This window comes from Cuculus canorus, chromosome 9 (assembly GCF_017976375.1).
Source record: "Cuculus canorus isolate bCucCan1 chromosome 9, bCucCan1.pri, whole genome shotgun sequence".
Taxonomy (NCBI): domain Eukaryota; kingdom Metazoa; phylum Chordata; class Aves; order Cuculiformes; family Cuculidae; genus Cuculus; species Cuculus canorus.
In genome coordinates, this window is record NC_071409.1 from 15,642,695 (window position 1) to 15,665,904 (window position 23,210).

Here is a 23,210-nt window from a genome sequence, read left to right on the forward strand (position 1 = left end):
TTACACTGTTGTGGGTTTTGCGAACGCAGAGTGGTACATTCCAAAAGTCTCCCAAGCTTTATGCTACCAACAGCGGCACCTGCACCATTTCCCAACTGAGTTCCCACTGCATCGTCACACTCGAGGCAGAAACTGTAGCCCCAGCGCAATGTGACTGCTGTCTCCAGCTGAACCAAGGGTGAAACATACTGCAGTATTATCCTAGACCAACCTGAAAGGAGGTTGTGGAGAGGAGGGAGCTGGCCTCTTCTCCCAAGTGACAGGGGACAGGACAAGGGGGAATGGCCTCAAGCTCCACCAGGGGAGGTTCAGGCTGGACACCAGGAAAAATTTTTTCATGGAAGGGGTCATTGGGCACTGGAACAGGCTGCCCAGCGAGGTGCTTGAGTCACCTTCCCTGGAGATGTTTAAGGGACTCGTGGATGAGGTGCTGAGGGGCATGGTTTAGGGAGTGTTAGGAATGGTTGGACTCGAGACCCAGTGGGTCCTTTCCAACCTAGTGATTCTGTGATGCTGTGACTGTAAAGAAAACCTTTGTGTGCTTGCTTATGTAACAGTAAAACACACACACACACTGCAATTATAGTCATAATTAACAATGCAGCATCAGGAAAACTCTTTAGTTGAACAGGGCATTACAGCCACCCTGCATCTTCACCATATCTTCTTCTGAACCACCTTCAAGAAGCAATTTTGTCTCCACCCCATCCCCTTGTAGCAAAACTTTCTGTCCTGCCACCTTTTCTCTCTGCATTCTCCTTTTGTAAACCAGATTTTCTGCATTTATCCTTTCCTTCCAATACCTTCTCTCACCCATAACATTTGCCTTTTGAAATAATTGTGCTCAGACTTTGTTCCCAGCATGGTACTAAGACTGCTTAATTTCCCTCTGGCTTTCATTTAGGGATAATATTGCATCCTCAGGATCTGACCTTCACCAGTTTCCTGAAGGTGTCAAAACTAGCACAGCTGGAGGGCCTAACTTTGGACTCGCCCCAATCTACTGCACATTAACTCCAATGGATAAGTTTAGAACAATCCCACGTGCATTTTGATTGAAGTCCCAAGCAAATGCAACATTTCCACTCATTGGACAGAAGAGATGAGCAGGAACATATTCTTTCTAAGAGTCTTAGGTTTAGGGAGTGTTAGGAATGGTTGGACTCTATGATCTACTGGGTCCTCTCCAACCTAGTGATTCTATGATTCTTTAAACCTACAGTAACAAATTGGGACTGGCTGCACTCACTGTATTTGGACAGAATAGGCAAAACTGATGCAACTGGAATTCCCAAGGATGATATGGCAAACCAATTACCTTGGGCAAATCTCTCTTGAAGTTGCTCACCTGTAGGCCTTAGGCCACAGCCTTTGCTATATACTAAGAAGGATGCATTATCTCCATGCCGTTTTGTGTAGGATCTCTTTAAGAAAAGCCTCTGTCCCAATCGCACAGTCTTATTGCACTCCTCACAGGAGGAAGTCTTCCCTGGGGTGTCACACTATAAGTTCTAAAGCACGATCCAATTCCTGAAAATTCCCGTCATCATCAACATGTTCTAGAATGCTTCAAAGAGAAAGATATTTCAGTCTCCTTCGTAAACATTGATGTTTCTTCCTTCCACTCCAGTGACAGGACCCTGGGCCAAGCCTCAGCTTGCTCCTGTGGTTCAGGACGAAAGCCAATTAAAAAATTACTGCCACTCCTGCAAGAAGCAATACCTCTGTATTGTCTGTGAAACAAGTGCCAAAGGAAGTAGGCAAGTGATTACAGCAGAAGGAACACTTCCCTCTGGCAGTCTGTCTCAATATCCAAAGGGACAATGCTGGAGGTACAGTTTAACAGAATGATGGAGCTAATCCCTGCTGTCCACAGGTGACTGTCTGCTCCATCATAGGCCCTTGGTTTGACACCCTGTTCAGCTATTTCAGCTCAATGAAGCAGTGGGGAAGCATTCCCATTTTTAGGAGAGCATAACTGGGAGGCAGCAGTTTGGTGCAGTGAATCCCAAGTGCAGTTTCCTTCTGCTAGTGTTAGCACCTACTGAAAAAAGCAGCCCCACTTCACCTCCCTTCCAGGTGTGCCTTCCTGTCTCCTTCTTTGTACAGCATTCCCACTTTTGGAAGGTGTCCTTCCTGCAAGTTAGCTTTCTGAAATGGGTCACTGCTGGACCAGGCAAGAGCCAGTGGTGGCATCAGGCAAGTGAAAGAGACTCCCAGCCTGGAAAAAGAAGGAGGACAAGATCAGGGTAGCTCCCCTTTGGCCCAGACTGCCATTAGCTCAGCCTTAGCTGCAAAATGAAGCCATGCTCTGAAACCAGCAGCACTCAAGAACGAGGTACGTTAGCCCCTTTTTCTTCAAGGGAAATACTGAGGTTCATGGGTAAGGTCAGCTCTGCCAGGCACAAAATAATCCTGTCCTTGAGGAAGTTGCACATGACAACCAACTGAGCTGTTTTAGCCAGTCATAGGCAGATGCATTTCATGTTCTCTCCCTCTCCCTTTAAGGTATTCTGCTCTCATCTTCACATTCTATCTGCCCCTACTTTTAGGGGCAAAGCAAGGCATTACCTTTTGGCCTATCACCTCTGCTGCCTTGTGCCACTCCCCTAGTTTCTTTTTGTCCTCAAGTTTCTCATCAGAAAAGAATCCCCGACTTAGCTGGGTGGTCTTTGGAGCGAGGTCTATTACTTCTCCCTTTCCTAATCACGACACTCTGCTCCTCCAGTTGAGTAACACTGGGCAAAACAGTGGCAAGTCCCTGATAGAGTAAGCCTGGCTCCAGGCCTACAAGTGGGGCAAGATCTGTGACAGTTAACTCTTGCTCAGGACAAGGGTTACTAAAGAACAACTACAACGAATGATGCTTTATGGGCTATCTTGAAGCTACAGGCTAAGCTCTACTGATGCCATGATTTGCCTGTGATATTTGTAGCTAGAAATGCTGCGACTTCCAAGTCATGTCACATTACAAACAGTAACACTTGCAGATAAAGAAAGTGGAAAAATCTGAGCCTAAGAAGGTTCCTCTGGATTCCATCCAACCTCCCCCCTTGTTACTTAGCTTGAATACTTGCACTATAAATTATTACTCCCTCTACTACTCAACATAAACACATATATTGCAAGCCACCCTCATGCTGGAGGGCACAAGAATTACTCACTACACTTTTAAAGAAACACTCCCACTCTGAAGGAAGAAAGATCCGGCTGTGGTGCATAAACAAGAAATAAAAACCAGCCTGCAAAAAAAACATCCCCCAAGGCTCAAAAAGGCGAGAAGTGATTTATATGCCCAAAACAAACCACTTAAGCCAATAAAATTTACAAAACCCAAAATAGTTTTATTTACTTTTCAGATTTCTGCCTCAATGAGACATTTTGCAAACATGCTAAGGCTACAAAATGTCCAAGTTGACAAAGACATGCAACGCTGACCATTCAATAAGTCACAGCTATTAAAGGAGCGACCATGCCCACCCGGGCCACAGGTCCCGTAAAACAGGGATGGTGTACAGTGATCATGGCTACATACTACTATGCGGGACCTAGTAACCTGAGGTAGGTCTCTTTACAGTAAGAAAACACGTCCTACACCAGTGTTACATCCTGATCAACAGGAACCCGTTTAAAGTTCCAGAAGACATGGGGTGGGGGACTGTTTCCTTAACAAGTGTGCAATAAAGAAACAGGTAATATTTATGTTGTTTAACCTTAATATAAGTGAGCAGAACAAAGAGTTAGTGTTACCCATGCCAGTGAAAGCAAACCTAAACCTCCAAGGAGTGTTAGCAGCTTCAAGATAAAGGAGTCAGTCAGCTGAAGCAACCCTGAAAAGGCTTTCCCGCCAGCATACGGGGTATGATTTGAACCTTATGATTAATTTGTTACAGATCATTCCACAAACAGTTAGGTTTTGGTTGTGTTAGATCAGCGAAGCAGGAAGAGCTTGGGCTTGCTTGCATTGAAGTAAACCCTGCTGATACAGTAAGAAATACTGTATCAGGACACTGAGAAAATGTGAGGCCTTAACGTGACCCAGAAGTGGTTCCCCACTCAGAAGATCACTAAAACCCCTGCTTTGGGAAAGCATCATGGGAAGCAGCAGCTGCTGCCATGGTGAACATTAGTGATGCTCCAAATAGCTTTGATAAATTACAATGCAATAGAGTTACATCACAGAGCTCTTCTCCCCTGCGCTAGACAACAAAGATGTGACAATATAGGACACTATTGCAAAGCTTCACTTCCACTCAGACACACAGAAAATCCGGCACTAGGAAAAGACCAACTGTAAAAGACAAAATGGTGTCTGATACAGTCCGATAACAAAGCCAGATCTCTGGTACCATAAACTGTACAAAAATGATAGAAAAGAATATGCACTGTTATTAATACAGTGCTTATTTTAATACAAAATAAACAGCTTACATTTCCACTGTAAATATAGGCTATATACAGAATTATGTATAGATATAGCTACATGTATAAAGCTTCATTATAGGCCTCTGATACATTTATAACTATGGCTCCCTGAGCCATCTGTAGAGTGCATTTAAGAACAAAAATTAGTAATATGATCATGGAATAAATACAATAATAAAAACATGAAGAATTCTTCTGACACTGTTTTAAAATCTCTGGCTTGACACATTGTGCTAAAAATTAAAAGATGAAAAGGCAATAATCTGCTTGGAGGAGGAAGAAGAGCTGGCCTGCCACAGGCAGAGTGTAGCTCTCCAAAATTAAAGTGACTTTGCCCTGAATTTTAGCCCTTGACAGCAACCTTGTTCTCTGCAGCAGCAAACATAGCGTAGAAGCGTGAATTCTCATTGGCCAGAAGGGCAGACGGCGTGTCGAATTCCACTACCTAGAAAAGCAAACAAAGCAAGTGAAGTGTCAGTAAAATCCAGCAGAGAATTAATTCCCACCCTTTGGACTTGTGAAATAGTAATAAAGAAGTCCAAACATGGCGTTGATCTTCATATGAGACAACTGGCAGAGAAAGTAAGCACATACATACTGTAATCTGGGATGGTTCGAACTACTTCAAACACTGGAACGGATCCAGCGGGAAAGCAGCCTCTGGTGGCTCTGGCAAACAGAGGCAGATACTATGGGGTTTTGTCTCACCTGCCTTCAAGAGGCTTGCTAAATGCTCTTACATTTGATTTAACTGCTTAAGGCTCCTGAAAAGTGGGTAAATGATCTCCCACATGCCTGTTTGATAGCACAGGGCTTCAGGAAAGTAATGGGCAACTGCCACTGAGTCCAATCTCAGAAATACCCTGCAAAGGGAGGTTCATAAACACTTTAAAAGAGAAACTGTTACTCTGTGGTATTTTCTTGGCCAAAAGGAATTTTCCTCTCTTTGATCTTGTCAGTCAGGCAATGACTGATTCTACTGGAATATGATTTCCAAGGATGTGAAGGAACACAGATGATTTTCCGCCCCTCAGTTCTAGCTGGTTCCTTCAGTTCACCCTATACATAAGGCACCTTCAGACTGCCATAGGAACTGCAGCCACAGAAGTCTTTCTGCTTACCTGTCCTTGTGTTAGCACCATGATGCGATCAGAGCCCAGAACTGTATGCAGGCGATGAGCAATTGTTAACATAGTACAGTCTGCAAATGCCTCTCTGATAGTCTCCTGAATCAGTAAGTCTGTCTCAGTGTCCATAGCAGCTGTTGCTTCATCCAGTATCAAAATCTGAAAGCAGCACATAATCTTGGCTGTTACCCATAGTAACACTTTCCCTCCCTGAATATAAAAATAGGTAGAGTGGGCAGAATTTCTGTGACCAAGACTTATCACAACTGGCAATCCTTACAGACCTGTGGTCACAACGGTAGTTTTTACAAGCACCTTTTCAGTTTGCTTTATGTAATCTTCAACAAAGCTACCCTATGTATCACACTTGATTTTTATGGCCACTGTCTAGAGCCAGGAGATGTTCGGGTTCTGACTCGGGTCTCAAGTTTCCACTACTTTCAGCTTTACATTCAGCAGCTAAATTTCAAATACAAAGTTTACTGGTCAACTAATCTGACACATCCTTGCTGGTGACATTCCTTCTGGAATGAGTCAATATTGGCTAGGCTTACTAGCTTTCTTATGCCTGGAAGAATTACCTTTCCTCTCAAATGCAGACAAACTGATTTGGAGTGGTGCCTTGTCAAAGCTAAACAAGCCTCGTTTTGTGCAGGTACTGCAGAGAGAGCAGTAACTTCTGTTTAGTAGTCTGGCTTTAAAACAGATGCAGAGTGAACCTTAAAATATTATGGTGTGTGATGTTTAAGAAAAAAAGATGTTAAAATGAGAATCCCAGTCGATCTCAATCTGAAAGTCTTCTCTCACTCTAATTTATTATTTGCCTTCCAATACTGCAAAAACCTTTAACTTTGTTGGCACAGCTTGGTCCCAAATTCCACTTGGACACTGTTTTAGTGGAACACCATATAGAAGGTAATTACTTGGCTGACATTCACAAAAAGGTGGAAGAAGGAAAAGAATCTGATGCTCACCAGTAGCAGGTCACTGAATAAGTGATTAGTCCAGTCTGACACACTATTTTTAACTCTGAAGAGCTATACCTTTCCAATGGCAGGATGTTACAGGAACTGGCAGCTGGCTATAGATGCCTTCCTAGTTGTTCCAACTCTACACCTCTCTGGATCACACTAATTGTTGGTGTGATTCCTCTGACAGATAGAGAGCATCTGGTATACAAAATGGCTGGCTCAATCCTATCAGTTTGTCATTTCCAGCTACTTCCCTCATCCCTGTGCTCACCTTGCATCGACGCAGTAGAGCTCTAGCTATGCACAGTAACTGTCTCTCTCCAACTGAAAAGTTTTCCCCGTTTTCCATCACTTCTGAATCAAGTTTCATAGGCAGCTGGGCAACCTGCGCGAGAAAGAGGCAAAAATCTTAGAGCACTGCACACTTCTTGTATTTCCATTGTATAAGACAAACTGTTGCTCTTCCCACAAATCTTGCCCATGTTCCAAAATATCCACTTTGCTGTCCATCTTGCCCTGTCTCTGCTGAGGAAATCAGTAACAAGCATCTAATGCTGGAACAGCAATAGAACATCAGACCTACTCAGTCGGGTTGAAACACCTGTGAGCCAGTGGTAGGTCCTGAGGACACCACTAGGACTAAGCTAAAAGCTGCACCATCTCAGTAGGCAACCTTAGCATGAATTAAGTACAAAGTATTTCATTTCTCGGAAAAAAGCGTGCCATGTACAAAAACAATCAACAAGAATGCAGATCTTCTGACAATCTTTCTCACCAGGAGTAAGCCTAGTCCCTGCAGGAATTCCTGCAGCCTACACACCATAGCCACACATGCCACTTGACTTGGAAGAAAAGAATTGGAAATGATATGGCAGTCAGACTGACTGCAGAGGGCCTCACAAAGGGCAGATTTTAAGTTCAGTAAACATACAGTTTGACCTTTACACTCACAAATGTAAATGCAGAATGCACACCTAAGGCACATACAGTAAAATATCACTTGAAATATTCTAACACCTGAGGAGTGCATGCAGTGGAGCAGCACTCTACTACGCTACATACTAAAAAATGACACAGCCAAAATACAGCATGTTCTCCAAGGAAAAAAAAAAAGTCAGTCTGACCAAATCAGGAAAAAAAAGGCAGAGACAATGTGAGGGGAAAAAAAAATACAAAGAAAAAGCTTTATCTAAAGGTCTCTGAAATACCTACTAACAGAATACATTGATGTGGAAACCAAAACAAACATATTTCACAGGGCACATAGCACTTACACACTCCTTCATGTGGGTCCTTTCCAAAGCATCCCAGATTTGTTCCTCACTGTACTGATTGAAAGGATCCAAGTTTGACCTGGAGAGGGAAGCAGAAGACAACCATGATTTTTATTCAGCATGAATGGAAAAACAGTAGCATGCTAATTCATCCAGACAGATGATTTCAATTTAGCCTTCCACTGACAGAATTTCCTTGCCAAGGAACACAGATGTGCCCAGCATACAAAGGTTAGAATAGCCAAAGAACAGAAGAGTGGAGATGGAAGACAAAGATACAAAAGTTTCAGTCAGATCTAAAGGGAAAGCAAGACTTTCATAGAGGACAAAAACATCCAGTTCTGTACTGGATCCACTAAAATCACTTAGCTGTGCTTTTTTTTGTTTCAAAACCAGAAGCTAGGATGCCTGAGAACTTCTCATCAGGCACCTACTTGAGTTCTAGTATAAGCCAATAGCTTGCTTAGTCCTTCTTTGCTTTCTTATGGTCTCACTAACCTCACAGTGCCACTGAATAGCACAGGTTCCTGAGGAATTATTGAGAGTTTGCTGCGAAGATCTGCCAAACCAATGTCATTTATTTTCACTCCATCAATTTTAATGCAGCCTCCAGACAGTTCAACGAGACGAAAGAGTGCCATTCCAAGGGAAGACTTCCCTAAAAAGGAGACAAAAAAAATACTCATTTCTACAGAGCCAAAGCAGCTTTGAGATGAGAAAACACTTTAAAAGCTGTCCATGTGTAAGATAAGCATTTTAAAATGCCATAAAGTTCTGGCAAACAGTGCTAGTGAATGCTGTGGTTCAGCATTTAAACTTCTAAGCAACTGTAGGGGCATCTCCTAATCTCTCTTCACAGAAGCCATCCCTGTACTGCCTCATCCCCACTACCAAAACCTTGCCATGGAAATCAATAAAGCAATATTAGTTGTTTATTTACAAACTGTGTTTTGGAGTTGATTTCAGCCATCTCACAAATAAGGGGGTTGATTCTTTGCATTATGGAGATAACTTAGAGATTCTGAGATAGCTTAGAGCCAAACCTGGATGCAGCATCAGAACAAAAAAACCTTTCAAAAGAGTCAAATAAGCTGCAATGAGCATGTTGTAGGCAGCATTCTGTGCTGGTAAGCGGCTTGGCGTGTTAAACGTGAGCGCACTGGCTGAGGCATCATAGGTTCTCTCTCTGCTTTAAATGGAAACTTGCTTTTTATTGTTTAAGGGATACTGTTTATGTATGTACATGAAAAGAATCCACCACTGACAGACTGCTGGACCACTCCTGTGCAATTACCAATTTATCCAAACACAGAGAAAACAGAAGAACCAGCACGACTGCCCCACTCTATTCCACTCCCATTCTGTAAAAGTAGTAATTTAACTCTGCTTAATGTTTTCCCTTACCTGAGCCTGTCCTTCCCACAATGCCAATCTTTTCCTTCGGTTTGATGGTAAAAGACACTTTTTTAAGCACTAGAGGGAGGTTCTCTCGGTACCGCATCTCTGCATTTTCAAAAACAACTTCACCTTCCTGTGGCCAGTCCAGAGGGGGAGTTTTATTCTTAATTCGAGCAGGAGCTTCCAGGGAAAGTGTCTTTAAAAAAAAAATTAAAAAAACACCAAAGTTCAGTTTCCAGTAAACAAAACACCAGAAAGGAAAATTATCAGTTAGAGCTTTCATCAGGACTTCTCCCCTGCAGGTCTGCTCCATATCAGTTTATGGCAGTTTTATGAAGAGCAGTGTGGCTGAATGTGGGCCTGGTGGTTCAGAAGTTTGCTTTGTTACATTGACCACACTGTTATTCCCCTCTTGTTGCCTCAATAATGACATTGGTCCTTTTACAGAACAATTATTTTTACCAATAGAATTCAAAAATTATTTTAGGCCTATTTATGAGCACAATCGTACTGAGTTTTGTGGCACTACAAACACTGGGTGCTTCTGAATGCAAAATCTGCTCAATTTGTGTCTCATTTGCTATGCCTTGCCAGGGTCACCTCTGTTGATTCTGACACAGAAGAGAACGCCCATACAACACATTGCACAAATGCTACCCTCTTCCTTCTCTTCCTCACTCTCCCCTGTTCTACTAAATCTGAGCCAGTTGGGCCCCTTCCAGCTTGCTCACTTTCACTGTTTCACTCTGCCCCTTAACAGGTCCCTCATTAAGCATTTCACAGATTAAACAAGAAAGCAGAACCACTGAAAGCCAAACGTGTGCCTTTACAGTACACTTAGAAGGAAGCCAAAGTCACTTTCCCCTGTTTGGCACAAGCAGCCTTAAAGAATGGCAGAAATCCTGCCACGGGATTCACCTCACATAACTTAACACACATAGAAAATAATCTCCAACCGAACCAGGCCCCATCAACTCCCTTATAGTGCCTACAAAGAAGCAAGCGTTTCTGGAGTGTAATTTTTCTCATTCTGATATAAACACTTAGAACAGGTAATGAATTGCCCTCTGGAAAGAACCATTTCCAACAGTAACTAGGGAGAGATCCCATAGGGAACATCAATTGTGAATATCTGCAACATCTAGTTAGAGACAGATTAATCACACTCCAAGGGTTTGAGAGAACTAGCTATCTGCTACAATAGTACTCAAATTCTTTGAGCTTGGTGCTCACAACAGCAGCCTCAGGGCTGATAGTGAAAAAGCCCTGGGACTTGGTAAGACACAGAACCTTCACAGGGTTTTCCTGTAAAATATTGTATTGAGTCTCCAGTTACTCCTTTCACACTCAACTCCACTGAAAGTTTCAGCAAACTTTTGACATTCTCATGTAACTTCAGTGACACCAGGCAAGTGATGCCTGTAAGCTTAGTTACCTCCCAGTTCTTATGCCATTCATCCTGCCAATGCTTCTATACATGCTTCATAAAACTAACTCACTCTGCAGTACTACAGAACCTGCATTAATGCGTTTACAAGATCAGAAATATACATTCTGTACTAAGGGAGACTATGGCTGACCTTCTCTTTTAATTTGACCTTCTCTTGCTAATCTTTTTATTAGCAAAATAACAAGTGACAAAAAAATTCTACAACAGGCAGTTGGATCTACTATTGTCCTACCTTAATATAGTGATCAATCCTCTCCACCGAGGTGAAGCGAGCTTCTGTCTCTGAAGCAAGTCTGACCGTAAACTGGAATAACCCTGTTAACTGGAGTGATAGGAAAAAAGACTGTGAGAAAGCTGTGATTTATTGTTGAATTAAGAGACAAATCTAATGGATAGTGTGGCCAGTGGGACAAGGGAGGGTATTGTCCCCCTGTACTTGACACTGGTGAGGCAGCACCTTGAATCCTGGGTTCAGTTTTGGGCCCCTCAATACAAGACAGACATTGATGCTGGAGTATGTCCAGAGGAGGGCAGCAAAGGAAGGCTCTGGATCACAAGCCTTACGGGCAGCAGCTGAATGAACTGGGGTTGTTTAGCCTGGAGAAGAGGCCGAGAGGAAACCTCATCATTCTCTACAGTCTTTTCTGGCCTAAATGATTCTATGATTTATGATATTTGATAGAAGTACTCTTGGCACTGCGTACCATACAGTTAGGGTGCCCAAGGCAAGTTAATTTTAGTTAGTGGTTAATTTTGAAGTAACCATAATGTTTTAGTTGCTTGTAAAACCATTAGTTTAGAGAGGTTTTCCACAAGCAACAGCTTTAAATATCAACTAAGTTTTGTAATTTCACCTTACAACCACAAGGAGGCAGAAAAGGCCAAACAACAGCTCTAAGAGTAAGTATTCTGAGCCCAGAAGTCTCTTAACTGTTCACCGTGACAACATATTGCAAGCAAAACATTAAGACATCAGTCTGGCAGATGTTAGATGCGCCATCAATCTAGTTTCTGGAAATAACCAGGGAAACTGCAATATACAGCGTATGAAGAGCCTCTAACAGCTTCTACTTCATCATGTTATGAGAGGCAGCTTCCCAAAACAATAGCCTTAAGCACCTAGCTCCTCATAATTTATTTGACTGCTAGCAAAAGGTCCTGATTCTGAACTGCTTTCCCCTCCATTACCAAAAGGGGTAACAAGTGCCTTTTTCCATTCTAGTGCACTAAGGGAAGTTTTCAATGCTGTGTTACTTATTAGTGATAACCACATTAAATGAGAAATCAAGTAATACAGTACATTTATGTACTCACCTGCACAGCGTATGAGATAGCCAGGCCAGCATAGGCAGGAGGAATCTGGCCATGCATTAAGACAATCATAAGGCCAGTGGTTGTGATAAGAGCGATGCTGATAATGTCCAGCCGTACAGCTAGCCAGCGCATTGCACAGCTGAACAGGTAAAATGGTGCCTGATTGTCATCTAGGAGCTCCTGATATCTGAAACAAAGTAAAGAAAGAAAGGTCAGTAGACCTCCATGAGCCTGATATACTACAAAATTACACAGCCACTTAAAACTGTTCAGTGTCAGAATTCAGGGTGGGAAGACCAATCTGTCACTGACAGACTTAGGACATGAAAGCAGGGTTTACAAACATTTCTGAATAATGCCAGATATCTACTTAAACTCTCAGAAGTCAAATAAGCAAGTTTCTGTGTAAAACAATGAATTATACTGGGGAAAAACTCGGCAACGTTACACACACTTTCACCACAACGGCTACAAATCGCTCCACCAGCACAAGCAGCAATCTTCAGAATATGCAGAGAATGTTATTTTATACGCATGTGTACAAGTGAAGTTACAGTAAGTTTTAACATGAGTGGTGACACTAATTAAAACACATCAATAGCCACTTAATTTACAATCCTGACATTGCAGAGCTGAGAATATACATTGAACAGGAGATGCTTGAGATTCACAAAGCCAGTAACTAGATTTTCTGATCATCCAGCTCAGTTATGCACAAATCACTGTTGCACAGTGCGTGCAGTGCCTTAGTGCTTTAGCACCAGCAATGCTAAGGGACTGCTCTTTGCACCTCTGAAACCTTTCACCTAAGCTGCTGCAGCAGTGTTGTTCCAGAGCTTCTGTAGCAATTCTCCTTGTGCTCCCATGCTGTTGGTCTTATGACCTTGCACCTGCACAACCCTGAAACGGTTATGGCAGAATCTCATGGGAAGCAGCTATGACTCACATGAGAAATGTTTTACTACTTTCTGCTATCATTTGTTTTGCAGATTTTAGTTTATGCAAGAGAAAACCAAGCATAGTGCACAAGGTGGCTAACAATCACTTAACTACTCAACAAAAACCCAACTATACGTTCTGATCAGCTCACCAATATGCACACAGAGGTTTTGTTAGCATACTCTAACCAAGGCTAACATCACCAGGAGAAATAACCAGCAGGAAGTATAGACTAATACGGAAAAAGTACAGCCAAAAAGTTGTTCTTACCATTATCACTTCACCTGCTGCACTGCAGAGAACTCCAGGGGAGAGCATTCACATGGGACACTCCACCACTGCTCTTCCCAGTTGGGTACCGGGGAGTTTCCCTTTCCCTTCTCCTTCCTGTTCTCCCTCAGTTTTTCCCCCAAAAAGTAACTTTCACTCTTAGAGTCAATGCGTGCCATCAGCTATAGACCCCATTGGCCAATCTTTCTGAACATAAACCTAATGCAACCTGCTTTGTGCTCCACCACTCTCAGATGGACATCTAGACTGACCTGTGCAGAAATTCCTGTCCTTTGTGGTAGGCATGGATCGTGGAGAGACCCTGGATGCTAGATGTAATATGAGATAGGAATGGAGACTGTGTGATGTTGTCCAGACGTTTGAGCTCTCGAATAAAGACTCTGTAAGGAAAGAAGTACTTTTAAGCAACGTGTACAACCACCATATGCAAACCACTAGATGATGCACATACACTGGAAGAACCCCACTGTCCTTATTAACAGGTCAAAGTATCCATACTTTTGGACAAAGCAGCAGATGTACTTACCTAGACACAACATGCAGAACTGTGAACAGGACAATGAGGGGCCCCACTGCCACCAGGAACCAGGGGAAAACCCCAGAAATCACCCCCACACAGAAGAACACAAGGATGACGTTCTGGATAAACATTTCTGCTTGAAATGGCAAACGAACATCAACTGGAAGAGAGAGCGAAAACAGGAAGATCTTGAGTACAGAAAGCTAAACCAACCTAGATAAAGCAATTCAGTCCAGCTGTGCATCATCGACTTACTCAAATTAAGTATATTTTCATTACCATTGCTTTTATCTTCTCAGATGCTAGTAATCTTTCCAGTTACTCCCATTTGCAGAACTAGCACTGATGCAACTCTGACTTAATTAACCACCTTTGCTGCACATCAGCTTCACCCCGATACTCAAGGTTTCCCCTGCATTAACTAACAGTCCATGTGCAGTCTGTAGGTACAAAAGCAGCTGCACGTTTCCTCTGTGAGTAGACAGACTTCAGATATTATCTGCCTTCAAAAAAACATAACCCAGATACATCCCAATTCCTGCTTTATTACAAATACTCAATTAGGCAACAGATATAGGATACGGTGGCTCCAACAGCAAGAGACTGCAGAGTATTAAGGAGTTAACTGCAAGGTCTGAATGTGGGATTTATAGTGCATAATGAGATACCTTCATCCATGTCTTTGGAAAACCTGTTGAGAATCCGCCCAGTGGGTGTAGTGTCAAAGAACTTCATGGGGCTACGCAGAATCCGTCGGAAGAGCTCATCATGGAGCCTTGAGGATGCTCTGAGAGTCCCCTGACAGTGCAAAAAAACATAGCAGCGTTATGAAAGGATGTTTGCCTTCCCACTACTGCCCCTCCCCTGGGGACCAAAACACTCTGCTCATTTTCCCTCTCCAAATATAAGAGTTTTTTTTTCCTCGCATTCTTTGCTTCCAAGCAGTGGGAGGAAGCTATTAATTCAGGCATATGTTTAAGAGAAAGCATGGGGCAGCCCCAAGAGATGACTTAAGGAAACCTCACAATTTGTGATCTGACTTCCTCTGGTTCAAAAGTCTCTCTTGGGAGGTGACCAAAAGAACCACAGTGACAGCAATATGCAGAACTAGGAGGAAGGAGGAGGGGAGGATAAGAAAAGCAACAGCATTGGCACAAACCTTTACAAAGACAACACCACGAACCGCCTTCAGAATCAACATAACCGCCATAGAGAGCGCATAGATGCCAGCATAGTAATGCATGTGGGGGTTATCTTTCATACTGTTGCTTATGACAGTGTCATTTCCCAAAGTCACAGTCGTGTTCTGCGGAAAATTCAAGGTTTCAGTGTATTTAAAAATTCAGCCTGTACACACTACACGTGGTAGAATTTAACTGTCTTGTGTTGCCTCCAGCCATAATTAATAGTTCTACATTAAATAAAATACATCGATGATCTCTGAATACTTCAGAAAGTTTTCCCTAGCAGAGATACTTGATTTGCAGATTTATAGCCCTTAGCCTTTTTCCTACAATAATTTGGAAAACACTACCACAACTCCAACTTCATTTGGTTCCTAATCGCCCATTTCATGCTTATCATTTCCTGTGTTCTTCTGAACACCGCCAGATAGTTCCATGCCACCACTCCTATTACACAGCAATATTCACCTTGCATATCTTGTACATTGGTCTTATCAAACAGTTATTTTGTCCTAGTATACAGTAAATTTTTCACTACCACACTGTACATTCTCATTCTTTTGTTTTCCATCTTTAAATATGTCTAAAGACTTCATTGCTTATCTTAATATTGTTGGCCATCTGCACTTCATTATTTCTTCTCTAAGGTTAGTAGTTTTCTCTTCTTACCCCACAAAAAATTCTTACAGTTATATTTCAATTTTTAAACACAACAAGACTTGCAATTAAAGTCTCTAGAGTGGGAAAAGTTCCAAACCATTCCAGGTCAGTCTTCAAAGCAAATCAAAGAAGTAATTTGACTTACAGCCATATGCTTTAACAAGATTATCCAGTTAGATTTAAGGACGTGTTTAAATTAAAACCAGTACTAAAATTAGTAATTCTTCCTGCAGCTTGTTGGCCCCTTTAACCTTTTCACTTCCTTTTCTTAGACTTACCAAGACAAGGAACAAGAGGGCAGTATAAAACCACATGATGTATTGTATGTATCTTATTAGTGGAGCGCTCTCATTCTTGGAAATGATCTCTCTAGTGATATCACCTCCTGGAGGGCCTTACAACTTGCTTAAGTTAGGAAGCATCATTTGGTCTCACAGGACTTCTTGGAATTAGTCTATGAGAGCAATCCCCTTGCCTGTTAGACATGAGAGTAGAAAAGCTCTTTATCTTACTCCACTGCCTTGCTTGATCCAGAAACTCAGCCACCAGTTGCTAAAAGCTGTACTGCCCACATTCAACACAAACAGTGCCATGATGACGAGGAATGCAAAGGGGCCTCCAGCTGCCTGAATGTAGATACCATAAACAGACCAGGGGACAGAGCCTTTGCCTTTCTCTTCCAACTGGACCAACTGGCCTGTGAAACAAAAGAGGAAGAGGGAATGAGGAAAAATAAGCCATTCCACGAAACTTCTGTAAGTTTAACACATATAAAGTTACAGTAATTTTCAAACCATACAGAGCACTTTCAGACACAAAGACATTACTTAATAAATAGAACTCGATGGTTCAAACAGCTTTTCAAGAAGTCAGATTTCCTCTGCAAAATCATTCATGTCACGGTATGTCTGAAAAAGCATAATCAGCACAGACCTAAATATTAGGCTGGTATTGGCCTCACCACTGCTTTTCAAATGCTGCTGAAGTTCAAAGATAACATTAAAAAGACAAAACACAAAACTGAGGTCAGAATTTCCAATTCTTCACACATAAATGCTGTGTCCTGCCTCCAACTCTGAATACCACACACTGCCCTCTCGGGACAGGAGGGAGAGGTGTTATAGAAGACAGGATAGTACAAGCTTCCTTGTGCTGATGGCATCTGACCAGTGACAGCCTGACTGAACTTAAAACCATTATGCAGGCACCCATTTTTAATGAATTTATGTATGTTCTTTGCCCACTTCCTCTGTCCTGTCAATGACGCTGACTGACCAGGAGTTCAGAAAGCTTTCAAAACCTGAGAGATACATTCATAATGCATTTTGTAAGTGCATGCTTTGAGCTTCTTGGTGCATAAAATAAAGCCAGAAATGCGATTACATAGTTACCCTCTTCCTTCTTTACAACTTTCTCCTTCTTCACAGACCCTGTTTTGGTACTTTTATCCTGTGGTCTTTTCAGTGAACTGCTTGTGTTCTTCTTTATATTAATCTGCAGGAAAACAATGACACTAAACATATCAGAGTAAATTGCTTTGACATCTTCATACCCGAATACAAACTTCTAATAAGCTGCCTCCTATGGACAAAGGCTTTCAATAACTTAGCATTCATATCAAGGGCAATATTAACTTTGCCATTATTATGGATGATTGCTAATTCTGGTGGATTAAGTTCTCCCCCTCTATTAACCTGAACCACTACCAATTTGTACTGGTAGTTTGCAAGGTTAATTTCCAAAATCAGTGGCATCACAAGTTTACACTTATGGTAGAGGAATGACACCCCTACTACTGAGATAAAGATAAAGATAAAAGCCCCTTTGTCCCTTGTAAAAATAAGTCACAATTTTATTAAGAGGCTTTTTTTACCCCAAGCACCCTAGTACTTCCCTCAGGAAAGCTTTCATGAAGTGTCTCAAGGACAAAGTCAGGTTAACTTGGTCTTCCAGAAATCCAGTGTCCACACTGAACTGCATACACAACTGTTGTTCAAAACCCAACCATCTTCTCACAAATGGAAGTTACTACCTCTTCAGAGACAGTCCACATTAATTGAAACCCCACCCTATATACCATCCTTAGGGTCATCCTTCCACATTTTATGTGAGAAGAAACATCTCGCACATCAAATCACAGAGAATCTAACTCCACCATCCATTTCTTCTTACCCCACAGAGAATGCAAACTCTTCTTCCATGAGCTTGTATTTACAGAGAGACAGTGAAGATCAGCCAAGCATGCAGACTGGAGAATCTTACACTAACTGACATTAAACAAGAAAACTATAATCTTCATACCTCAGAGAGGTTACGCAGAGAAATGCGTTATATTCTTTTGCTTCTTTCACTAACATCTCCCAGAAGAAAATTTCAAACACCTGCTACATCTGCATATTTATCACAATGCTATTTATCCAGAAACTTTTGAAAAACTCTGCAACTTGTGAATAAGGAGCCTCTCATCTCTTAAAAAATAAAATGCTGAGAGAAAATGCAAATTGAACTTAGACAAGTCACAGAAAAAACAGCAAAGTTGCTTATCCAAAGAATAACTTCAGAAAACAAACAGGAGAAAGGGAGGAAATAATTGAAGATGTACTTACATGTCCTACTGAATGGTTCTTATTTTCCAGATTTACATTTTCTACTAACTAAAATACTAGGGCACAAATCTGAGTCTGCATTTACAGCCATTGTTTCAGAACAGAAGCAGTGTCAAGAAACACTTTCTTTCCTCAAAACTCCCTCAAAAAAAAGCAGTTTCAGCTACATTTTCAAAAACAGTCACATCTAAGTTGTGACAAGTTGCATCACTTTTGCTGTGCCTCAGTCACACCCTTTGAAAAAAGTGTAACAAACCATTAAGAGTTTTTCCAAAGGCTTGTCCAGGTCTTTTCTAATTTGGAGGTATATTAAGCAGCAAGTTGTACAGTAAGAGAGACAACAAGCTCCGAGTGTCACCAGAGGAGATGACATTACTTTCATGTTCAACTCATGAGTTCATTGGCAGAGTTCACTCAACTTTGCATTCCCTACTGTGAATGCAAAGAAAGTGCTAATGAAGCACAGATAATTCTACAGGAAATCTATTGGTCAGATCATTGGTCCATCTCAAAGTCAACACTCAGAGCGCTTTAGAAAAAACAAACAAGTACCTCAATATGTGGTGTTTCTCCCAGCTGTAGGTTATTAAAAATTGTTGCATAGTCTCCATTTAAATTCATCAGTTCCTCATGACTTCCTCGCTCGGTAATGCAGCCTTCTTTCATGAAGATCACTTCATCACAGTCAACAAGATACTGCAGAAAATGGCAGTAAGAACACATCTCTATCATTATGTCCTATAATCAAACACTCCCACATAATTCTTTTCAGTAGACATTTGCACACAATACACATCTTCCCATATAACAGACATCTGATTTTTAAAGGCTCTGCATTGACTAGAACATCCTGATTACTCTCACTGCACACAAATACAGTTTTTATGCTCTATCAAAACCAACGTCATGGAAGACAGATTTCAGGATACTTAAAGACCACAAGCACCGTTGGACTAAATATTAATATTTCTATGCACAGAAAATGGCAAAAAAATCCCAGAATATATCAATTCTGATTTACTGACATCAAATTAAGTGTTTTCTGATGTGATGAGCCTGCTTTATAGTACATCAGCAAAAGCAGTTTTGAACAAGGTATCTGGTAAATTTTCCGCTATCAATCCTGACCAGACACCAAGCAGCATTGGTAGCAAGTAATGAATTAGGTGATGCCCAGTGTGTATTTGCAAACCTAGTTCGTAAACATAAACCATGCCTCCTACAGACAGACAGGGTAACGCTATAACAGGTCAGGGCATAGGAATTCCCAGCATGAAGCCAACTGATTAAACAGCATTTCAAGAAAGGCCAAGAAAGAAAGTATGAGAGATGAAGTACCTGAAGCTGATGAGTGACAAAAAGGACAGTCTTTGACTTCAGGTGCTTCCTTATTGCACTGTTAAAAATGTGATTTCCAACATGAGCATCTAAGGCACTAAGGGGATCATCAAGGATGTAAATGCTTCTGTCACTGTACAGAGCTCGAGCCAGACTGATTCTCTGACGCTGTCCTCCACTCAGGTTAGCCCCTCGTTCACCAATCTGTACAGACACACACATTTTATTTCTACAGAAATATATAACAGGTACTCAGAGCTCAAGAGGTGACTGGAATGGAGCAGATCATAATATTTTTATTTACATATACATATCTATACATACCCTCCCCTGTAAGCCAATATATTGGTTTAATGCAAACATATAATTAGTTTGGGCATACATTTCTTTGTGAAATGTTATATATTCAAACTCAAGGTTAATATGCTTCTAACAGAGCAGTGCTTTCTTGCTTATTTTACTTTTTTTGGTATTAACATAGCCATGCTTTTTTCATCAAGTTCAAATAGATGCTGCTAAGGCAGTTAAATACACAACACAATAAAATAACTCCCAAATTGTCAATATCCAAGTCAAAAACACAGCACAACTTTCAACAGCCCAGAGCCTGTGTTGCTTAGCTCAAAACAGTGCATTTAACAGCTTGGTTTATATGTATACCAGACAGATATTTCCTTTACTCTAGTCTAGTCTGCTAAACCAAAACTCCCTTCTTCATCTACTATTTTACTATATGAAAAATATATACCTCTGTCAGGTCCCCATTTGGAAGGATGGCTAGGTCAGGCCTTAGACAGCAATCATTCAACACCATATTGTATCTAAAGAACAATTAGATAAAGAGTAAGAACACTTTTTTCTCCAGCAAGTATCTAGATAGTACAGCATTATCTCACTTTCTACACTAATAGCACAGATTCCAGCAGCCTAAGACAAATGACCATCTTTGGATTTCCAGGAGGAAACTGAGCACAATAATGAATCGTCTATTTCTGAAGTATTGTGGAGGTAAGGAGGTAATTTCTTTCCAGGGATAGCTAGCACAGCGAAAGGCCCCCACTGGGGAGCACCATGAAAGATGCCAGTACATTGCAAAAAGCTATTGTTGTGTTTAAAGAGGGCAAAGCCAGGATAGCAAGAGCAAACGCCATTTCAGTGCTGCTCCACAGCAACTGCTAAAATCAGAGATCAGAGCACTCCAGCATGAGGTACAGCCCTCGCTGCAAACGATGCACTGACAGCCACTAGTTACAGCAGCCATGTTCAAGAAAGGCAGGCTCTTAAATGAGACTTAAAAGAGTCTTAGTGACAGACTCTAAAAGGACAAAGGCTTTAACTGCAGTGTAATCTGCATTAATTTTTCCCACACTTGGGCCAAGAATTGCTAAATTTTCATGAAATTCAAATGGTTCTGACAAACCTTTCTTCATCATATTCCCTGCCAAAAAGAATGTTGTCCCGAAGTGTAGCATTGAGAATCCAGGCCTGCTGGGCCACATAGGCAAATGTTCCACTTACTGCAATGCTACCCTCCAACAGGGTCATCTGAAATTAAAGATAAACTGTGAAATTATGCTATTCCATATTTAGAACAGACTTTCCTCTACAGAGTAGAAGTGAAATAGGAAAAAGAAGAATGTAATTGGTCAAAAGAGAATTTCTCACCTGTCCTAAAATTGCTGAGATAAGTGAAGTTTTTCCACTCCCCACACTGCCACAAATTCCAACAAGTTTTCCCTAGACAGCAAAAAAAAAAAAAACAGATTATGGTACTCATTTCTTATATTCTCCATCCCTTCCAGAATATGGACTACCTTTAGTACCTCAGAGGGGACAGCTGGACCTTACTGACAGCTGAAAAGGGGCATAAGAGACAAAAGAGACAGACAGTCAATATTTTAACTCTCAAATAATAAAGAGCAAATATTGTTCCACAGAGGACTAAAACTGAGTCAGCTCCACAAGTAAAAATGAACAAGTTTTAAGATCAGCTTCCCTTTGACTAGGCCTGATTTGGGCCCAGAAAATGCTGCACTCAGCCAAACACATCAACGCCTGCCTGAACAGACTGCAGCAAGATGCTTTTGAAAGTGGTAATGGAAGATGTAAAGAGGGAAAAGCTGAAAGAAAAGCAGAATTTAGGATACGTGGGTTCAGTAAAGCTCCTTGCCCATGAGATGCAGTTTGCTAAGGAACACATACAAGGAAAGGCTGGAATCTAGTCATTTTGAAGATTTCTCTGCAATAAAATGGGCGAGTCGATACCCACATTAAACAATGAATTCAAAGCCACATTTATTCCTTATGTAAAAAAAGGCAACGTGGACAGAAAGGGTATATAGCCACTTGTGGAATACATTGCTGGCCTCTTCTCTTTTACAAACTTTTAATAGCAAACATGCCTTTACATTTTCAAGTAACTGTACTCATTTTCAAGGCTATTTCTTAATCTATGTGCAACCTTCTCAAAGCTTTAAAATATACAGGGGACATGATAGTTTACAATAGTTTAAACTATCCCTCTATTCATGTGACTACTGGGTAGAGTTTAACCTTAACTATCTTGATAACTGCATAGATGCCCTTACTGCAACATTCATTTGCCAGACGGCAAAGCTTTAGTATTTGTAGATGTCATTATGTATTAAATACAATGCTTTTTCTTTGACATTTTATATGCTTTTACCCATCTTGGAGTGACGACTCCAACTGATTCTAAATTCCTGAAAACCTTTGTCCTTCAATTGTACAAAAATTCTTCAGGGTAGAAAATTGCACATTTTTCAATTAAAGGTACTGTTATGCTCCATTAGAACACCTAATAACCTAAAATGTTGACTCGGAATATAGCTGAAACCCTGTAAACTATCAAATGGCTGCAGGAGTAAACCCACCATCGATATCCCTAATACCGCTGTTGCATTGCTGAGCTCAATGCTCACATTCTGTACTGAGAGCTACAGAGAGCAAAACCATCAGTTAGATGTAAAAGCTACACAACCTGCAGCTGTTTCATAGGCTGTTTACAAAGATCTAGTTTGCTAAAATGGCACAGCTGTTTACATCAAGATCAGACACTGCATCCTGGATACAGCAGTTGCCATGGATATTACCGAAGTGCAGAAAAGCAATAAGCTCCATTTCATGCAAAATACACAGCATTCTATTCCAATGGACAGCTAAAAATGAGGATTTTTGAAAGCTTAGATATTCTCTTTCTTCTCTTACCTTTTCTATCTCCAAGTCAATGTTGTAGAGAGTCCTCTGAAGTCGAAGGTTAACCAGGTGGATGATTTTGCTCTCCTCTTCAGGGCTAGGATGGTCATCACTGTCCACTAGAAGATGGCCCTTCTGCTCTGCCAGCACAGCTTGCTGTCCCTCATTCTGCAACTTCATTTTCTCTTTCTTGCCCTTGGCGACTTTCTTCTCTTTTTTCACTTTGGGGGTCAACTTTGGTGAGCTCTGGACGCTGGCGTGGGAGAAGTCCCAAGCCAAGGTAGCATTTTTCACCTCTATCGCGGTGTGAGGATTGGCTGGTTTTTTCTTTATCATATGAACCTCTTCCATTAGAAATAAACTCTGATAGGAGTTGTGAGAGAGGTGTAAAGGTGAAACACCTGATCAAGACTGGGAGACAAGCCTACGGCACACTCACGCAGCAAAACACACCAGGCTATATAGCAGGAGGAAGCTGAAGAGCAAAAGGTAGCTCA

The 23,210-nt window shown here is 41.4% G+C and overlaps 1 protein-coding gene across 3 annotated transcripts in view; it reads right to left on the reverse strand.

Moving 5' to 3' along the window:
• Nucleotides 1-3,320: 3,320 nt before the first annotated feature.
• Nucleotides 3,321-23,210, reverse strand: part of ABCC5 (ATP binding cassette subfamily C member 5) — a 44,422-nt gene continuing 24,532 nt past the window's right edge. For all 3 annotated transcript variants that reach the window (XM_054074643.1, XM_054074641.1, XM_054074642.1), the window contains exons 11-30: nt 22,726-23,076; nt 21,163-21,234; nt 20,918-21,042; nt 20,246-20,318; nt 19,498-19,701; nt 18,712-18,855; nt 16,945-17,047; nt 16,066-16,250; nt 14,869-15,015; nt 14,378-14,507; nt 13,716-13,869; nt 13,441-13,569; nt 11,960-12,146; nt 10,878-10,967; nt 9,202-9,391; nt 8,296-8,455; nt 7,798-7,876; nt 6,795-6,908; nt 5,547-5,711; nt 3,321-4,870 (exon numbers count right to left, since the gene is read on the reverse strand). In XM_054074643.1, the coding sequence (XP_053930618.1) occupies nt 4,769-4,870; nt 5,547-5,711; nt 6,795-6,908; nt 7,798-7,876; nt 8,296-8,455; nt 9,202-9,391; nt 10,878-10,967; nt 11,960-12,146; nt 13,441-13,569; nt 13,716-13,869; nt 14,378-14,507; nt 14,869-15,015; nt 16,066-16,250; nt 16,945-17,047; nt 18,712-18,855; nt 19,498-19,701; nt 20,246-20,318; nt 20,918-21,042; nt 21,163-21,234; nt 22,726-23,076 (2,904 nt within the window). In that variant the 3' untranslated portion in view covers nt 3,321-4,768. The remainder of the gene's footprint in view (nt 4,871-5,546; nt 5,712-6,794; nt 6,909-7,797; nt 7,877-8,295; nt 8,456-9,201; nt 9,392-10,877; nt 10,968-11,959; nt 12,147-13,440; nt 13,570-13,715; nt 13,870-14,377; nt 14,508-14,868; nt 15,016-16,065; nt 16,251-16,944; nt 17,048-18,711; nt 18,856-19,497; nt 19,702-20,245; nt 20,319-20,917; nt 21,043-21,162; nt 21,235-22,725; nt 23,077-23,210) is intronic.